At 43.1% G+C, this 20,860-nt stretch overlaps 1 protein-coding gene across 1 annotated transcript in view; it reads right to left on the bottom strand.

Annotated features, from left to right (window-relative positions):
* Positions 1-4,516, bottom strand: part of KSR1 (kinase suppressor of ras 1) — a 57,472-nt gene extending 52,956 nt beyond the window's left edge. The window contains exon 1 of the mRNA XM_072353522.1: positions 4,172-4,516. Within this exon, the coding sequence (XP_072209623.1) occupies positions 4,172-4,399 (228 nt within the window). The 5' untranslated portion in view covers positions 4,400-4,516. The remainder of the gene's footprint in view (positions 1-4,171) is intronic.
* Positions 4,517-20,860: the final 16,344 nt, after the last annotated feature.

The raw sequence follows: 20,860 nt of genomic DNA, 5'->3' as shown, positions 1-20,860 counted from the left end.
ATCGTTCAGCCAATTTGAAAGACTGATTTGAGGAGTCATAGACTTATTTGTGGCACAGAGCAGCTTTCTAATCTGGTATTACTTTTTCTGGAGATGCTGAACAAAAGACATTCCTGAGGAAGAGGTCAAAGTGATGTCTTCAAAGTGATCTCTGCACCCTGGGCCAAGGATGTCTCCATCAGAGACACAGGTCAGTCAGAAAGCATTAAAGCAGTTTTCTTAAGAGCAGGCAGATCTCAGCAATGCACGCTGCTGCCCCACCCCGACACTCCCACCATAACCAGTTTGCTTCCTTCCCAGAAGCACTCTAGTTAGCTCTTATGATGTAAGAATCGAGGTAGAAAAAAAATATATCTCCATTCTAAACATAATCTGGGTCTCAGTTCAGCCTGATTCTGCCTCATCTTTGTTGCAATTAGTAGTGTTGGAGGATTCATCCTGTTATCAACTTCCTGGTCAGAGAGACAGATCCAGAAAGTTATCACTTTTATAAAACAAACAGGCAAAGAAATAAACAAACAAACAAACAAAACAGTGAAAATAATACACCTCTAATTTTGCAAAACCAGTTTAAGGGGTGATGCAAGGGATTAGCACAAGGACAGAGTTAAAAACTCTGACAGTTGTTTCTCTGCGAAGATATCTGGGGGCAATGCTGGGTGCTTACTCCATGGCAAGAAATTGTTTGCTCTCATTATTTTCCACTTTGGTTTTGTAGTCTACTTGAGAAATGAGTAAACCTGTGAGGACAGAGCTGAAAGAAAACCATACACCAAAGCACTGGGTAAAAACACTCAGGCACTTACTCGGTAAAACATATAAAAATTAAGAAAATACAAGATCTTGTGGTATCAGAGAGCCTACTCTGCTAGGAACTAAGCCAGCACAATCCACTTTGCACTACAGAGAAACTCCCTGCCCCTCTAAGAAACAGCCTTCATACATGTGAAATGGGCTCAGCTCATGGAAAATATCTAAACTCAACACACTATTTTTAAGTAATTCCCGCAGTCCTTTCCTTCAGCCCCTCTTCTTTCTATGTTACAGAAAGCTCTGCCTGTGGTCTTTAGACTGAGTGCTTATTTTTTCCTGCTGGGGTTCCAGTTTGACATCCTTATCTACCAAGCACTTCAGTTTGAGACCTTGTGCACGAAGAGGAATGAGGAAGGACTTGATGCATTTCAGTAAATTGGGAGGGACATAAACATGCACACAACCTAACCTTTAGTTATGTTAACGCTTTGAAGTACACATGCATTATGAATCATGTGGTGTATATGACAGGCTGAGAAAACTCAGAGGAAAGCGGTGCAAACAGGATAAAGATAGTAGATCTTGGATAAAAGTAACATACATTTAAATTTGTTTTTCACTGGTGCTTTAGGCTGCTAATTCAATTCATAGTGCTACTGCTTTCAGAACTTTATTACAGGGCTGTGTTAACCTGGGAACCAGAAGTGGCAGTGAGCATGCACCTGCTGTCTGACCTGCATGACATAAGGTTTAAGACAGCTGTGTTCACCCAGCAGCACTCTCTGCTACACCTGTGTGGTCAGAACATCTGTTGTTTATGGATACAGAACGTTGTATGCAAGGAGATATCCCTTCACCTGTCACGTTCACACTTCTGACACCAAAACTAGACATTACAAAAGTTATCAACATACATGAACTATGTATTGACTATTTTAGAGAAGCTTCCTCTGCTTTTTGTTCTTTATCAGTTTCACTTGATGTTTTTAATCAAAACTGTTTGTTGACATAGTACATTGGACTGTCTTCAACAGACACACACGCAACCTTGTATTTGGCCACGGGAGCCACTTCTTAACTTCTAGAGTTAAGTCTCCTCCCCTTCCCAAATTAATACTTCTGCTTCCAGTTTGTTCCTTGTATTTATCTCATGGTTTTATCACATCCTCGTGGCTTTGCTGTACAGTTTACCAGTTATATACCAATATACATGAACATGAGACATGCAGGATCAAACCAAAGCACTGATGAGACTTGCAGGCCCAGCAACCGTATCACCAGTAGCTACTAGGCAGGATCCACAAAGCCATTCAGTGGCTCCTCAAGGCCATGCAGAGAGCACAGCAGGCACTGGAGATCTCCAAACTTGCAGCTTCTCACTGCTACTGACTGGCAAGGAGCTGCTCACAGGCTGCACAGTAACCACATGCTGCAGTCAGGCTACTGCAAATGCTGGCTCTGTGCATGTTGTGGAGCACCTCCCTGAACTGACTTGATCGGATAGCCAAATGCATATGAATACATATGCACACACTTCTGACACATTAACAAGGTACAGTGACAACCAGGAGTGTAGGCCACCTGTTTCTGGGGCAGCCCTGCAGCCCTCTGGGAGTCCCCATGGCACACCATGAGAAATCACAACTTATGAAAACAAACACAGACCCTCAACTCCCACAGCCCGGTTTTGTGCTCAGAAGCAGCAGACAAACCTTCTTCAGACTGTGCAGTCAGTAAGTGGGAGACCCAGCCCCTGATGACATCATGTCTTCAGGCACAGGCAACTGAAGAGAGCAAAGGGCAGTGTCGTACCCATTCCCGTAGCTTCATGGGCTGGCAGGGATTCAGTACTTGGTTGAATTCCCAGAGAAATCACGTACTGGGGAGTACATCAGAGATTTTTCTGATGAGGGACAAATGTTACGATCACCAGCAAAAGTGGCACCCATTGGTTTAAGCAGATGATTGCTTAAGGAACACAGACTGCAGACACATACTGGATAGCTATCACCAGCAACAATTTTTGTTGCTTTCAGAACAAACTGAAGATGATAGCAGTACTTCAGGCTCTGTGATTAAAGGTTTTCTTTCAGAATGGGTCCACCAGCAAAGTACTGATGATCGTTTTCCAACTGATGGCGATTTACATTGTTTGAGCACTGAAAAGACAACAAGGTTGCCAAAAGTCTACAGAAGCACTGTGTTATAAAGAATAGCCTTTTGAAGGCTATTTGGAGGTGGCAGGAAAAAAAAAGAACTACCAACTTTTTTTTTTTTTTTTTGGGGGGGGGGGGAGGGGAGGGCTGAGGAAGAGAGAAAAAAGAACAACAGATTTCTAAGAGGCCATACAGAGAGTTAGCATCCATTGTTTCTCCTAGCTTCATTTAAGTGAGGGATTTTCTAGTATATATGTTTGCTATAGATTCACAAGGATTTTCCTTCTTTAAGCCTGATGCTCCAGCTCTGCAGCCTCCAGTATTGGACTAGAGAAAAGGAGCACTGGCCTCTGCTTCTGACCAAGCAGGGGGCTAGGTGGGAACTGTGTGCTCTGCTTGGAGCAGCATTACCTGCACACAAGGCAAAGGGAAGCACTACGCAGTATTAAAGGTCAAACAAACGGAACAACTCTGAATTTCCTTTCTAAACACTCATGCATACAGTCAGATCGTGTTTGAAAGCATCACAAAAGCACACGTTCTCTGCATGAAGGATTTTGTATAACCTCTCTTAACAGCAGAGCATCTCTCCAACCTGAACTGCAATGCTGCCGTCAGCCACACCAACAGAGTGGAAAGGAGGATCGGATTAGCTCAGTGAAACCGAGCCAGGGATAGAGAGACAGGCCTGGAAGGACAGAGCAGGAGCCACCAGAAACAAACACGAGAGACCGGCGGGAAACATCTGCGCATCCAGCATCCTGGGACAAGGGATGCAGCGTCTCATCTCTGCTAGGCACTCGGGAAGCACCTTGGGTCCCCGCCTCACCCCGCACCTGCTCCCCCCTCCCCCCAGGCGCCCAGTCCGCGGCAGGCCGGCAGCCGGGCGGCAGCAACGCGGAGAGGCGGGGGCACATCGCGGCCTGCCCGAGACACCCGCACCTGTCCGGCTCCGGCGAGCCTTCCCTCGCCACGGGCACCGGCACCGCGCTCTGCCGGCGGGATGCCGCGATGCCAGCGGCCCGAGGGGACCGTGGCAGGACGGCGAGGCCCTGCAGCCTGCGTGGGAAGGTGGCCGACCCCCCTCCCTGCTTCCCTTCCGCGTCCCCCAGCACCCCTCTGCGCCCGGGGAGAGAGGAAGGGGCTCCCACCACCTCCCCGCAGCCCGGGCACCGGTGAAGGAGCGCGGCCCCCGGCGCTGGAGGCAGGGCCCGGCCCCAGGACCGGCGCATCACGACGGCGGGGCTCCCCCGGCCCCGTACCTCCAGGGTGCGGATCTCCTGCTGGGTGAGGTCGTTGGACGCGGCGCACTTAGTGCGGAGCCCGCGCAGGTTGGACAGCGAGATGTCGATGAGGTCCTGGAGCAGCCCGCACTGCTGCAGCGTACTCCGCACGGCCGGCAAGCCCCGCACGGCCGGCCCCGCCGCCTCGCCGCCCCGCTCCTTCCTCTCCAGCATGCCGGCGGCTCGCAGGGCAGCCGCTCTATCCATTCCTCGGCATCAGGGAGGCCGGGGAGGAGAGGCGACGGCGGGGGGAGCGGCGGGCAGGGAAAGAGGGAGGGAGAGAGGGCAGGCGGCGGCTCGCTCCGCCCCGCCTCGCCTCTCCTCTCCGGGCAGTTACCGCGCATTAGCATGCAGCACGCCGAGCCGGCACCGCGGCTGCGGCCGTCCCGCGCCGATGGCAGCCGCTCCGCGAGGGGGCGCGGGCGGTCGCTCCGCCTCAGCAGTTCCCGCCTCAGCAATTCCCGCCTCAGCGCTCACCTCAGCGTCCCTGAGCCCACCGCAGCGTCCCTGTGTCGGGCTCAGCAGTTCCCGCCTCAGCTTCTTGCTGCCTTCAGCACACCTTAGAGTCCCTCAGGCCCCCGCAGGTACGTCAGGACTTGGACCTCACCCCGGATGAGCCTCAGCACTGGCACACTGAGAGACAGGGAGAGGGGTGACACCGGACCTGGCCCGGTCTGCCCTGTGGGATGTGTGAGCTGGGGCTGATGGGTGCACTGTCCTGCTGAGGATCGGGTCCGGCCAAGTCCTCACGTCTGTAGACGCCAAATGCCAGAAGAACCAAAACGGAGCTTAGAAATGGCATGCAAACAGTGTTGCATGTTCTCAGCACCATCCCACAAAAGCCCCTTGGGTGATTCCAGGTGGGTCGGCCATGGCCATGGCACGGTTGGAGGCACTGGGGCTCTGCACTGTGGGGTGAGAAGTTGCGGAGTTCAATGATGCTGTCATGGTTCTTTGCTGTTACATGGACACAAAGCATGTGCTGGCCATAAGCAAGTCCCTTGCCAAGGCCATCGAGTGTTTTCCTAAAATAGGGTTTCCCAGATGTTCTATAACTCCATCAGATATGTGTGTTCTTTGACATAAGTGTTTGCATAGCAAAGGCCCAGCACATGAGGTGGGAGTTATTAAAAACAACTTATAAACACTTGAGTGTGATATGGGTTTATTCATATCATAAATAGGAGAAAACTTCATTATGGCCTTGTGAAACAACTGTGGGCTTATATTTCACAGTGGAAATTCTAGAAAAGTGGCACAGGCACAGGTAGCTGCACAGCAGGTGCATTGGCTGCAAGTTCTATCTGTCGGGCTTGCCCAGAGCTGTGTGCATTGCAGTAGTGTGGGACATAACCCTACAGAGCTGACCGCCCAGCTGCCTGCACAATGAGGACTGTTCATCTGACATGACAGATGCAGAAGGACAATGTAGTTGTGCGCTGCTGGCAGGAGATAACTTCCTCCAGCGGATCAGATTGACAACAGGTTTGAAAAGCCAGAATGATATCTGAGCCATGTGTGGCAACACAGAAGAGTTTTATGCAAAATAGAAAAAAGGGGGGAGGATCTGTGGATATAGGACATGAGGCAGTGGAGCAGGGCAAATCAGCTGACACAGCTGGTTTTCTCATGATTAGATGAATACTGGCGTATGCGTTAGTTTGGCTGTATTTGCATCAAGCAGTGCGACATACACTGCTTAGTAATTTTCTTAAGAAGGTGGATCAGGCCAAGTATTTGATTTCATTATTCTTCACATGCTGCAAGTTTCATACACAAAAAGGGCTTTGCTGGATTACGGTTTAATTAGTTTGCCATGTGATACATCCTGTGGTTTTGGAAAAGTCACTTGCTTTATTACCTCCATCATTCCAACTTAATGAAAAAGTCTTTACACCCCTCCTCTTGGGAGCACTGAAAGTTTAACACTGAAAATTGTAGTTTATAGAAGTGTGACAGACTGAAGTCTTGAATTACAAGTGTCTGGATTTAGCAATGTTATTAACAGGGGTATTATTATCATAAACATTCTTTGTATACCTGCCTGAGAACATCCATTTACTAGTAGACAACAAACCAGGTTTATTGCATAAGAAAACAAACCAGGAAAATTATGGGCTATGCATGACAAGATATTTGGCATTCTTTCTGAATGTTTATGTACTGTGTTGTGAGTGCTGGGCTCCTTAACTGGCTACTGTAAGTGGGCAGCATTCCAGTCCCAGTGTACAAGACTGTCCTCCAGGCCCGCATGGGAAAATATGCTGACTTAACACTCCTTACCATGAATTCCTGTCCCTGCTCAGCACTGCTGAGTACTTGCATGTTCGTGAGGCTGTCACCTTTGCAGAAATGGAGAATATCTGAGTGCTCTTCTGTGGAAGAAGGTTAAACAAGTGAGCTGCTTTCTTCCAGGCTAGCTGCTTTGACTCCCATAGCAACATAGAGATGCTCACACTAATCCAGGGGAACCACTGTCTTATGCTGAGGTGAACCCCAGATCTGCCTTAGCAGAGGACCACAAACTGGGATGTGCTCCAAGCCACAGCCTGCATCATACAGCATGAGTGCTGAGCAGATGTGATACTGAGATACCTGAGATACCAGGAGCGATGAGGTGTCTTCAGCTCGCTGGAGAAAAGCAGATAATTGCTTTCTTTTTCTTTTTTTTTTTTTTTTTTCACCAAAGAAAGAAAAGCATTGATGTATTTCATATGCTGCTTTTATCAAGTCTTCTATTACCTCTTTAGGTAGTGCGTCCCAATTACATTTTGCTATCACAACACTGAATTTAGATGATGAGACTGAATTACTCAATTTGATGTGTTTAACACAGATAATAGAAACCTGTTTTAAGAAAATTCAGTGTTAGGATTTGAAGAGCTGAAATGTTAGGTGATTCAAATAAAAGAGGCCTTTATTATCGATGATTTTCCCCTCAGAGGCTTCCTCCTACACAGATAATATGACTATTCCTTTCTCTTTGCAGCACAGCACAATAATACACAGTAGTTCCTGCATGTTTCTCTGCTCTGAAATTAAGAAACTTCAGTCCTATTTTTAGACATGCTGTAGAAAGCCTTTTCAGAATATGCAGATAAAGTGGAGATGGTGAGGTATGGTTCATGGGATAAATTCTAATCATTTTCCTCAGTTTAAACATCTCCATTGCCTACAGCTGAACCAAACCAACGCATATGAGTTTGAGATTTGTCTCTGCACCTTCAAGAAAATGCTTAGAGTAAGTTTACTTCTCCCACAGATCTGTTCCTGTTCAGCTGCCTGTTTGGTGGTAAGCATAGTGCAATAATTTATAACTAAGGGCCAACTTAGATCAAGCAAAACAACCACATCTTTCTGTCTACATCTTTTTTTCCTTTTTTGACATCAATGGTCATCAGAAAAAACAGAAATTTATAGCAGTCCTCTGCCACTTAAAATGGCAAAGTCAAAAGTGAGGGATGGAACAGTGAATCCACAGGTTTGACAGCAGTATTTACCAATGGGACCATGGATACAGGAAATAAAAAGATATGGGAAACTGAAATGTACACTGAGAATAATGGAGGATGTGAAAATTAAACATTACTGCTATTCTTAAAAGTCAGTTGCACTGGTGGGAGAAAATCACTTGGGCAAGATAAGAGAAACAATTCTTGCTTCACAGATGGAGGATGAGAATCTAGCTGTGTAGCTGCAGTCATTGTTTTCTCTGGATGGGTCAGCAGCCGGGAACTTTGACATAAGACTGGAAGGAAGATCAAGATGTGTTCATCCGAAAAGACCTTGCCTCCCGGAGTCATGTGAGTAAGCAAGAACTGTGGCTGTTAGAATAAGTAAAAACTGTCAAGCTTTAAGGACTAAGAAGGCGTGAAATTACAAATGTTAGTAGTCCATAAAACAAATACAAGGACTTAACATTTATTTTTAGAAGCATCTCATATGTTTTGCAGGCTTTTCCATGTTGCAAAAGTACTGCCTTTTCTCTGCTATTTATCACCAGGCTCTTCTGTTTAGACTATAAACTGCTTGGGGCAGGAAGTGTCTTTTACCGACTCCTTGCACAGCAATGCCTGAATCACAGCTAGAAGCCTCTAGGCTCTGCCATAATGTAAATACTAACTAATGATAGCAGGGAGGACTTAGCCCCCGCCCCACTTGGAGGCTTGCCAGTCTGCAGGGTTTGTTATAGCAGCGCACTTGCCAGCAGTGAAAACTGACAAACTTTGTTGGTGAAAGATATTCAAGGAGAGGAAACACTCGTCTCTAGAGACAGAGGCTTATGTATCTCCATGGATAAATAAACCAAAGATTGACTCATGCTGCCATAATCCCCTTGTGCAATTTATACATTGGCATTATATATGTGTGTGAAGTGAAAAGACAAATATTTGGTTAACAAAACAACGCATGGATAATCAAAAATGATTAAGCAGCTTTACCTTGCAAAATGCTGGAGCAGGTAAGCTGCTGCTCTTCCCCTAGGACAGGCATACCCATCCCTGCAAGGAGAGCTTCCCTATGTTTGTTTTATCTGTGGCAGAATAACAAGCTTATTTGGTTAAATATTATGAGAGTAAAAATAAAAATAAGAAAGAAAACAACCCCAACAACCCATAATATGGCAAAGGAGGAGGAACATACTGTGGTGCAAAAAACAGGCTCATGTTCTACAAGGCTTTGTCAAGTGTATTGCATAAGGAGATTACAGCCTTGAGTCGCAACCACAGCTAAAGGTTTTAATTGTTTTTGCCAATACCTCTGTCATTAGTGTGTTACAGAGCTGCGTCACAACAGCCCCTCTTACACCTTTGTGAAAATGTTCCAAACCCCATGATATTTTTCAGGGTTGTTGCTCCACATGACTTCATTCCCCCAAGCCCTTTATTCTTGTTTTAAATAAAGCAAAAGAAGTTTGACAGATTAATCATCTATTCACATTACACTCTGTGCTCGTGGATTTGTTTGATATCACATGCCTATAGAAGTGAATGGGTCCAGGTTCTGCTTGTACATACCCTAAGTAAGGCCTGTACTGCATTTCAGTGTTTTGGCAGAGTAGTTATGTTGATTAGCATAATTAATAAAAACTTCTCACACCTTTGTATGCCAGCAAAACTCTGTCTCTGTGCCAGTTTTAATGGCAAAAGGAAAAAAACAAAACAAACAAAACAAAAAATAAAAAATGTAGTTCTTTCCTGATGCAGCTTGTTTGTTATGGAGAGATTTTACCATCAATTCTTGCACTGTTCTGTGGGAGGTCTTGCTTCCAGTTCTGCAATCCTGCTTCCACATCTGCGTGTGCAATGCCCCAGAAGCGGGGTGACCACATACATTGCTCAAACAATTCATTATGTCTCTCATCACATACCTAAAGGTTGTACTAGGATCAGCAGGGCTGGCTGGATAATCCACATCCCTTTCCATGGGAGGAGCAGGACCACAGAGACCACTGGCTCCCACATCCATGTTCTTCTCAAGACTCATCTGCACATCTGAGGCAGCCATGTCCTTCCATTGTCCACAGTGTGACCCTGGAGGAGCTACTGCCATCTTCCACTTGTACAATACCCATGAAGTTTCTTTGCCTTAAGAATTCTTGTGGATGTGTCTTGTAGCTCTTAAGTAAAAATCTTTGGAAAGAGCCTTCATAAATTAACATCTCTGCTTTAGAAGAGTTGCTAGAACTGTGTACACGTGTAGACATGAATGAGCTGGAGGCTTTCTGAAACTCCAGATAGGAGAAAATAGCTCTTCTAGCATAAATTATATATATACATGTATAAATATTCTGGTAAATATCTATGATTAGAGTACGTGATACTTGCTGTAACCTGTAGTGCTGTCTATGTAGCTGAAGGTACAACATCAGTTCAGCCAATTTAAAACAGATTGGGTCAACTTGTATTAATAGAGGATGAGTCCAAATGCGTCCAATTGGTATTGCCTATAGAATCCTTTCATAGGATGTAGAATTCTGCAAGTACTGCCTGCATATATTAATATTCCTCCTGGCCTTACCACATGCTCCTGCTCACTGACCTCTCAGAGGCCAGGTCTACAAAAAACCTGCAGTCTAAAGAAAGCTTACAACATTATGAATATTTAAAAACTCACACCTTTCTTCTGCAAAAAAAATGGCTTAACTATCAGTCACTTATCATCACTACAGTGATAATAATAGGAAGAAACTTAGTTTCTTATATTCACAAATCAGTCATTATAGCTTTCGATGAATTGAGAATTAATCTGCAGAAAGAAAAGCAAACACACATTTTTCGTACCTTCCTATTCAAAGCCCTTTGAAATCAGTGTCTTCTCTGTCAGTGAGTTTTGGATGAAGTTCTCATTCCGCCTTCCTTTTCACTGTTCCTACAATACCATGAAAATTCAAGCTGTTTCTCTTTACTTCCTTCCTCTTAAAATTCATAAAATGTCTAATAATCAGCCATCTGGTGTCCAAGATGCCTTGAGTATTAGGGCATTTCCTTTATCCAGGGGAGGCTTTTAAGAAGAAAGATAAATGTGTTCATGACCTATCCCTGCTGCGTGCTGATTAGGGTCTGGCATTTTTTCTTTGTTCACAAGGATTATTGTAATGCTAAGTTGTTTAGTAGAGAAAAATATTTACAGGGAGAGTCCTAGTTTCTGCTGTAGCGGATTTTATGGCATTACTTGAATATTCTTGATTAGAATTATATGTAACAGTATAATAGCTGTAATGTATGTTAAAGACCAAGTGGAATTTTGAAGGGAAAGGATGAAAAGATCTATAGAAAGTGTTGTGTCCTAAGCAACTACATTCTTTTTCTTTCTCAATTTAATTCTGTCTCACACTGGCACCCTATTTCTCAGAACTAGATAAAAAATGTAACCCCTTCCTTTCCATACCTTCTGCACAGCAGACTGGTAGCCAGAGACTCAGCACTGCAATATAAACTATGTATGGAGCTCTATTCAATTCAGTGATTGTCACTGGGGAGCAAGGGTTCTGTGCACCATGCTGTATCCAACTGGGTCAGGTCTCAAGGTAGATGATGGACTGAGATTTGAGTGTAAGAGGAAGATATCGAAGGTCACATAGGAACTATGAAAAAGTGTCAGTTGGACTCCTGCATTAAAAAAAGGAAGGAAAACAAGCCTAGGAAGTGGGGATGGGTCAGACTGAAATGAAAATAAAAAAATAAAAGCAGAATGAAGAAACTGTCGTCTAAACTAGAATCAAAACAACTTCCTGCTTTATTCCATGTTGATCTGTAAGCCAAATGCTTGATGTGAAGGAGTTTTATGTCTTAATTTGTTAGCCGTTGGGAGCTGCAAGTTATTTGTTGTCTTGACTGTCATGGCATGAAGAGAAGCCAGCCAGGTGCTGTTCATATTCATGGAATGATACGCCATTCCCATTAGGGTGCAGACACTAAAAGTTTGCACTAGGATTCTTCACCTGGTGGAATGCTTATGTATAATAAACAGTTTTGGTCAAATGACAGTTTGTGAAGAGAAGTGAAAAAACACATCCCTAAAATCACTTTAGACTGTTTCTGTCTACATTTATTCTTAGCAAACAAACACTTATATATATATATATGTATGTATATATATACACTTTTCTTTTGAAAGTCACCTTTAAGAGCATATACTAGTGAAATCCCTGTTAGACTTTCACATACAGTTCAGACTTTGGATTATAGTAGTCATATGGTATTTAAGCTACTTAGTGCATCCACAGATTAACTAGCAAAAGACTGAGTTCGAGAAGTAGTAAGATAGCCTAAACTTTATATACAACACTATGCAAAACTTCATTTAAATAAAAATATCTGGCTTAGTGTAAAGACCCAAAACTACATGCATGTGCTTAACTTTTCAACAGCAAACATCCCCACCTCAACTACTCACCTAGCACAGTGTACCTGCAGATCCATATATTTTCTGATGATGCTACAGAAAATAGTGAAACATATATTCTGCATTCCACTTACACACAGTAAAACTCCTTTTGAAGCCCAGTAGGCATATTTTTTTACATATATGTTTAATTTAAGTTTCACATTTTAAAGCATACCATGGTATAAATGCTCTCCATTTTGGTTCTGTAGTTATCAGGTATGATTTTCTGAAACATTTAATCATGATAGCAATAAAATCTCACATAACAGAGCAGCTCATACAAATACAGGTAATTTAAAACCACTTAGAAAGCTGAATTTTGATCCCTAGCTTTTTTTGATGCCAAAAAACTTTTGTGCTGATTCATTTACTAACCTAGGTGTCTCATGCATCTTCTTCCTGCAACAGACATGAGCCTTGTTAATCAGTTGTACTCATGGCTTTTAAGTGCTTTGCGGTCTTTGTCTTTCTCCAGTGCATGAAACATTTTAGGAAGGCAGAGTGAGCAAGGTCTAGACAATCTGAAATCCTAGGCTGTAAAACTGAAAGGCGGTGTTACATGATAGCTCCTGTTATTGACCCTGACTCAGCCTAAACCATTAAACATAAGTTGTCCTGATAAACTCCGGCTTGGAGGTACACTTCTGTGTCTAGCTGAATCAGGGCACATAACAAAGTGACTGAAAAATCCAGCTCTGAAAAGACTTTAACTCCCCAACTGCATTCTGCAGCTTTGCTCTGCATGGTGTGGGCACGCTGGAGTTCCACTGCATCTCACTGCTGCAGTCCTGTTCTTCTGTCTGCTTCCCAGCAGAGAAGAGTGTAGCCTGCTGATGCAGTTTATGTAGATACCTGGGATGGATAGCAAAAAACTCTCTTCAGACAGAAAGTGCTAGAAAGCACAGCCCATCTCTCTACCCCATTTCTGTCAGTAATGCTAGTGGTAGGGCTCAGCTGTCCCAGTTCTTCACAAATGCAAACTCTAATCTTGCTAATAACTTCCAGAGAGAGAAAGGTCCTGGGTAGCGCTTGTCACTATTTGAATTCTGTCTCTCAGTTTTCTCCTAACTCTTCCTCCTCAGTCTGCATCATACTCATCAGCTTACACAGGAACAGTGTCTCTGGAAAAGGTTTGTCTGAGAATCAAGATAAGCAGAACAAAAATGTTTGCAGGAACTGAGCCAAACTTGAGAAGATTCCAGCTCTCACCTCAGAGCATCAAATAGGAAACCATTTGCATTCATGGCAGATGAATACACAGGAAGGATCAAAATAAACCCCTGCCACTTTCTCTCATATCCAAGCCTAGTTCTTCCTGATCCAGCAGCTCACAACTTGATTTGCCTTTGTTCTCACTGCAAAACTGAAGAATTATTTCGACTGAGAAATAATCAGCTACTGCCTGCTTCTGCAGTTCATGAGGAAAAAGTCCCCATTGTTTTCTGATGGGGAATACCTCCTGACGAGGTCCCAACACTGGTTCACAATAGAGGCAGAGATCCCAGTGCAGGAAAGTGTCTTTCTTCAAGACATTACATAGGCACAGCATTGACTTAAAAGTCCATATTTAAGTGCTATGGCAGTCATGTGACAGAAACACTTACTCTGAAGTCACGTTGGTACCTGATCTTGACTGCTACTGCACAGGCTTTGCCTAAGCACACTTAAAGGTGCTAACTTGAAACCAAATGCGTATCAGTCCAGGGTAAAGTGTTTTGCAAAATTAGAGCTTCCAACCTTATTGATTCTATGATTCTGTGATTTCATCACTATGGATAGTCTTTCCATTACAGGAAGAAGGGCAGAAACCCAGTTTTTGACATTGGTTTGATCCCTCTGCACCACAAATTATGGGTTATTTTCATTAAGACAAAAGAGCAAGTTGAAAAATCTAACACTTAATTATTTCTTATTGCACTGATCTTATCAGTGTGTTGGTAAGTAGCTGTGTAGATCTAATTTAAAGCAGAGGGTAAACTCCCCTTGACTTTAGTTAGTTTATGATCAAGTTCAGAGCAGATGCAGTGAGGCTAAATGACCCATTTGTCTGGGAAGGCAGGAATTCTAACTGCAGGTCCTAAAATTGGTGTCACTGTATTTTCTGAGCATAGTAATGACAGAAGTAATTCTCTGTGAAGGCAGAAATTTGTAAATTTGTAAGAAACAACAACAAAACTAAAAAACACAGAAAGGAATTAAGAGAATTAAGAAAACAAAGCTTTTCTGCATCTCTCACATGGTAGATACTAAGATGACTTGGTTACAGTTATCAGAAGGAAAGAGACAATCAAGTTACAGTCTTAGTCTTAGCTTGATCATCATGGAGTTATTCAGAAAGTTAGATCCGCGAGTGCTTGGGAATGACTAGTTTATACAGCCCTTTCCTCTCTGGAATGCTCTCTCTCATCACTAACAGCAGCCTCCCAGTGTTAGAGCACTGATAGTGGTCCCCCGGTGTCAGGAAATAATACTAACACATCCTCTTTGCAAAGTTATCTAAAAAAGCAGAGGGGAGTTCTTTTTCGGACTGCAGTAGAGTGACACCAGCCCTACAAAAGCCATCTGCATGCCAGCCCTTCCTTCCTTGCTTTTAATTTAAGTTCTTTTTATGGCCAACATATTTACAAACACTCCACAGGAGATTCTGAGTTGACAGCTTTTGCAGTTTCTGGTCATTTGTATTACATTAATGCAACAGGCTTGCATCAGTCCTCATCCTATACAATTTACCAACAAAACTGGAGTAGCTCAAAGCATTGGACTTAACTATGAGGGGAAACTGGCAGAGCACAAGAAAGCAAATAGGTCAGCTACCCAGACTAAAGAACAAATGGATTAGCATGGTATCTGACATCTCAGGTGCTCATGTTTCCACCATTTAATGCAATTTCTGCTTATTTTTTGCTCAAATGAACTCTCCTGTATCCTATTAGTAAACTTGTAGTTCTAGGGAAAGGGAATGTTGGCATGAAGCAGCACATTGTGTTTCTTTCCCATGGGAAAGTCCTGTTCAATAAAAATTGAAAACTACTTTCAAAGGCAAGATTTATCTTGGTAGATCTATCTGTTCTTCAAGCTGGATTATGTTTCTAGTGTCATGAAAAACTAAGGGCAATATTGGAAAACTTTTTAGGCAGTGAGAGGGAAGAGCCCCTAACTGTAGCCTGTGGTACACTGGAAAAATGTGTTTTCAGTACTTTGGCTTCCAGTCAGCATAATAATGATTTCAGAAACCATTTCAAAGGGAATTATGACCTCTGGTTGAGACACTGAGACTGGGGCAGTCTAGTTCTGTCCTCGGATCTTTCAGAAAGGATAGCTCTGGGCAAATAATCTAATCTGTTAGCTTCCCCATGAAGTAGAGAAGACAGTGTTTCCTCTCTCTGATACCTAAATTTAAGCCTAAATATAGAGCACTTAAGATTTAAAATTACAAGGATGAAAAGGATAGATTTGATCTATGCCCATGCTTCCCAGAATCCCTTTCAATAGGTCAGATTTTGCGAATTACAGTGGTACAATAAAAACATTTCCCTCAGTTAGTGGAGTTACTCCAAATACTCACTGAGCTAAATCAATTCAGAACTTAAAATACTAGGTCTGGATTTGTTTCTTTTTTGATGGGATTGCCTGCATGTTATGTTGTTATGTACCATCTCTGAGATTTGCAAATTCCTCCAAATTCAAAAGCTCAGTTCAGTAATATACAATGTGTTTTACCAAAACATGAAAACAAAACGATGGTGCCCCCTCAAATGTAATTTGCCCTGAACAATTCACATTTAAAATAGGAAATATCAAAATCACAAGCATACAAATGCTTTCATAAGGATAATCAGGATATTCCACTTGCTAATAATTTCATGTAGCTGGTAGATGTTCAAGCTAAGAAAGAATCCATATGGTCCTTTTCCATTCCATAGTTCTGCTGCAAAACTATACATCTATAGAGTTTCAGCACTTGTTGGCTCTCCTAGAAAAGAGCAGCCAGCAAATTGTTACTCTCTGTATTTCTTCTACTTCCCAACCCTTATACCCTTCAAACAGGAAGTTTCACAGGCAGAAAGGTTGCTACAGAAATATTCCCAGCTTCACTTATCAGCCTTGACCCATCTGAAAAACAACAGAACTGGGGCTGCAAATGTCCTTCTGCTCACATTTTTCCCTGTCTCACATGCCCCAGAGCTACACAATAAGGGAACTGTGTATAATATGGTAGTGGAGTTTTGCCTACAGCAGATACAGCCATCTGCTAAGAATTCACAATTCAAGACGTGCCGGTTCCAATGTATTTGAAAATTGCTACTAGTCAGCAGGACTGGATGCAGTCTGCATTGCTAAACGCTTGGGTGCACTCATATAATTGCATAATTCAATGTTGTGAACTCCCTCTTCTCAGACAATGTGTTTTAGATATTGACTGCGCAGAAGGTCAGCTTGTGCTAGAAAAACAAACAGGCTGCTTTGCTTACTACAGCAGTACAGGGAAAGCTGGGAATAGGGTATGAGAGGGGCCATTTAGCCTTGTTAATTGTTATTACTGTGTTGTGGTCAAAGCATTTCAACCTAGCTTTCAGCAGTTCAGACTTAATATTTTCTTTTTCATACCGTGATGTGTAGAGGGACCAGTCAAGACTGACTTCTAATTATGTTAGTCATTGTGCAGACAGTTCTCAGTCCAAACCACTGTCTAAGTGCATGAGACATACTGGCAAGAGGTGCACTGTGCACCAGAGCATGGCACACAGATGCACAAACTTCTGTTCTATGTATACACTGCCTCTGCTTATGAAAATACTAGGTAGGTTAAGGTGGCTTGTGGAATTCCTAATAGTGTATTTATTGATTTGGGGCAAATTTCACAGAAGAGTGGAGATTTTACAGATAATTAAAACCATACGTATTTGAGGAAGATAATTTTGTGATGTGAGTTCAAAGCCTCTGCATTAAGATATTACTTACAGACACTGAAGAGTTCTCAAACTTTCCCATAAGAGAAGCTACATTCAGAGGATACAGTTAGCCACAAAATCCAAATTGCTTTTTCTCATGGAATTATTTAACACATCTGAAAGTCCAAGTAACTGTAGTGATCCACACAATTATTTAGATTTCTGTTCCCTTTTTTTCTTGTTCCTTGAATTGGGTTATCCACGCTCTTGTAGTCGGCACAAAGCAGCATCTCTAAGCAGAGTAACTTTCCTCCTGGAGAAGTAGTTGGAAATTAAAGGTGGGGGAAGAAAAAATAAATGTATGCATTAGCAGCTGAGCTGAGAAAAGAACTTGAGCTTTGACATTCAGTTGCTATTCCTATAGCAAGCTCTCACCTCAGATAAGAAGCCTCTAGATAATCCTAAAAGCTGAGGCCAGAGCTGCGTAAGAAAGTAAGAGGAGAAGTGAGAACAAGACAGAAATCAGAAAAAAAGGTACATGGGGTTTTTACCCTATGTGGAGCCAGTGAAAAAATGACCATGTAACATTATGGATATAAGTGTGGCCGCAGAAGTGTTAAGAACTTGTCTTTCCTATGGAGTATTTCCAACTTTCTAAGGCTCTAAATAAAGATGCATGCATTTTGCTCTAAAGGGATGTAGCTAGAATGACACAACCTTCCCTTACCAGGGACACAAGAAAAGCAGAAAAACAGTGCTTCATTAAGGTGTAATTTATTTTCCTCTTCAACGGGGAGCTGTCACTGTTCTATGAGGCAGATAAGGCAACACATTAGGAGGGCACATAAATTGTGCTGCCAGGGAAACCTGACATTCATTCTTACTTTGTTGCTTTCTTTAATCCTATGTATGGCATTCCTGCTGCTGGGGCATGATGGGAGCTTGTAACTAATGGACAGGCATTGCACTGAGCAAAGTAATCACAGTGCACATCTTCTGGACAGATAGATTCTTCAAAGGAATATATGCTTAGAGTCAATTACATGCTGAGAAATCAGAAAGATAACAGGTGTGTTAGGTATTCCCCTGATGGTATGGCAGTTAGGAGGGAGGGTGGAAATTCAAGCACAGAAAGGCAGACTGAAAAATAAGTGTGTGGAGCCATGTGCACTTACTTCTTTAGGGAAAAAGGAAACTCATCAAATGACAATTACCAGTTCAGCAGCAGCAAATAATCTTCTATTGATTATCTTCTGTGCTCAATTAAGCCACCTGAACTGGGGATGCTATGAGTTTATAGCTGGAGGTATACCTTGCACGTCAGGGTACCCACTGTATGTCCTGCCAAGATGGAAGGCAGATCCCTGCAGTCTAGGATGGTCTCCTTATAGTCAGGTGCATTCTGAGTGCATTCAGTGGACTGCTTCCTCTGGTGATTTTTAAAGATGCTGAATCTCTAATACAGGACAATGAAGAGAAAAAGAGGATTCTTCAAATGAGCTCCTGGTAATGAAGACTGGCTTCAGACACAGCACACTCTCCAGAGATCCCAGTGTGGTTTTAGGAGAGGAATGGAGTTCTGGCTTGCTTTTTGGCTCTTTATGATATGTAGCTTTGGGCGTATCACACAGATAATGTCATAATCTGTTTGCAAACTGGAGCCAATCAAAATGTACCGGTCTCTTTCACAAGTTTTTGAAAAGGTTGATTAGTTAATGAGGAGTAATTTATCATGATGGATGATATTTAGATGATCTTTTAACAAGTCCTAAAACAGTGGGCTTTAAACTGACTTCAGAGATAAGTGCTGTTCAAAGCCTTGCTGCACCAAGGAAGGAAATCTGGTCTGCTGTTGCGAGTTACAGGCAGAGCTGAAATCAGACTACAGTGAGCTAACGCCTGGGCCCTCATCCTCTGAGAAATGCTGTGTAGTAGTGAAGTGGTATAAGGAACTGTTGATACTGAAAATCAGGAAAAAGCCTGCACTCATTCCCTTGTGACTGTGGACAGTCCCTTCTGATTATTAGCTGGGACAATGATGGCAAGAACAGGAGTGTAGACAAGGTATAGAAGGCTCTGACGGGCTGTTCTGGAGATTTGTGCTGGATGGCTGGAACAGCTCCTTTCTATTCCTGAAAGCTGCAAAGATGAAAGCAGGGTAGCGCATTAAATTCCTACCCAAGCTTTACATACGTGGAGAAACAATTGCGTGTGGGTCAGCTTTTTATTCTAGTTTGGTATTTTTAGGTATTTGTCAAAGTGGATAAAAATAAATAAATAAATAAATAAAATTGAATGCATGTCAAATTCAGCTGAGCTGCTCTGTGAGATGTTTCAGAAAGGTTCTACCTGGTGTGTCTCAGTTCCAGAAATAATGGCCCTTACTTGAAGCTAAGGTTCACTGACTCAGCTGATGACACATTAAGGGAAGTAAACAAATATCAACCTAGATTTCATTTGACAGCCTGCACAGCCTTCAGTCCATGCTGCAGGAGTGCTGGGCAAAGGCTGAGGTACCTCAGTGGGGATCTGCATGCACACACACATGTCAGCCCACATATGTGAGTGAGAGGTGCAAGTTTGGGCTCCTGGAGTCCCAAGAGCAGAATAGATTCCACAGCCGCTTATGGAAGCAGTCATCACTGCTGTACTTTCCCACACAGTAAGAGTAACCTCATAGAGATCTTGTGTATTAAGAGAGCGAGAAACAAAAACTGCTAGCAAGAGGAGACTGGCAGAGGCTTTCCAGGAGAATTTTCTTATCTAAAGCTTGTTTTCCAGTGACCCAAAATGGCCATTTATCTGTAGCAAGAATGGATTGATTTAAAAGTGCAAGAAAACTCAAAAGAGCTTGTGAAGTTACCTAGATAAATGCTGTGCAGTAATGTCATGAAGGGAGGAGACAAGGAGCTCATAGTGGAAATGCAGTCCTTTACTGTCACTGGGAATCAAGGATTTTGTCTGCTGAGCTTAGATGGAGATTTGAACTATGGAAAACTTCGGCACATGCAGGGCTGGGAGCTTAACTCCCTCCTGCCTGGGATTTGAGGTGAAGGGTTTTACAGTTTTCACACAGTGTGGGGCTATTTAAGGATCCTGGGATAAAAATGTATGAATGCTTCTTCCCTGTAAGAAGAGTTGTAGAACAGATGCCAGCTGTTTATGCAGGCTGCTAAAAGCAAAGTGATGTTACAGGTAAGAGCAGTGCTTATTTCCCGTTCCCTCTGGGCTTGATCCAGTGTCTCTTCAGTCTTCAAAAGGCTCCAAATCTAAAGGCTCTACTCAAAACAGACACAGTTCTTTGAGATACTGTGAGTGTTGCATAAAGAGCATTCCTCGGGAAGCTAGAGAGACACACAGACACAGGGAATTTTGTAGAGAACAGTAATGTTCAAACAACCTAAATCCTTACTGGAGGGAGCAGTTGGTAACAAGAAGGGAAACAAGTTACCTCTGTGATTCACTGCCAGTAAAGTGAGTGTGATGTGTCCTGAGAAAGTCCTTCCTGGACAGATTATTTTGTTTTCCAGTATGTTTAGATGTATGGGTAAGGGGTGTAGTCAGAACAATGTCTGGCTTTCACTGTAACTTCAGGATGTGTTCTGAAAAGCAGTGAGTGCAAGTCCCTAAAGCCTTAACACACCTCTGCGAACTTTATGAGAGCTGCTGGTCTTTGCTTTGTAGAATGCAAGGACAAAGGGGTCTGAGCTCCTCGCATGCAGGTGTCTACTGGAGAGGTGACAGCCCTCCTATAGCTCATCTCTTCACTCTGGCTCGAGCCTTGCTCAGGGTGGAGCTTGTCTGCTGCTGCTAAGGCTTCATCAGCTCTGGGAGAGGAGCAGCAATGTGCTGCTTGGAGCGGGACTCCACACCTTGGGGTGAGACA

This window comes from Excalfactoria chinensis, chromosome 19 (assembly GCF_039878825.1).
Source record: "Excalfactoria chinensis isolate bCotChi1 chromosome 19, bCotChi1.hap2, whole genome shotgun sequence".
Taxonomy (NCBI): domain Eukaryota; kingdom Metazoa; phylum Chordata; class Aves; order Galliformes; family Phasianidae; genus Excalfactoria; species Excalfactoria chinensis.
Note: the sequence above shows the minus strand (reverse complement) of the source record. Positions and strands in the feature narration are given on the sequence as shown.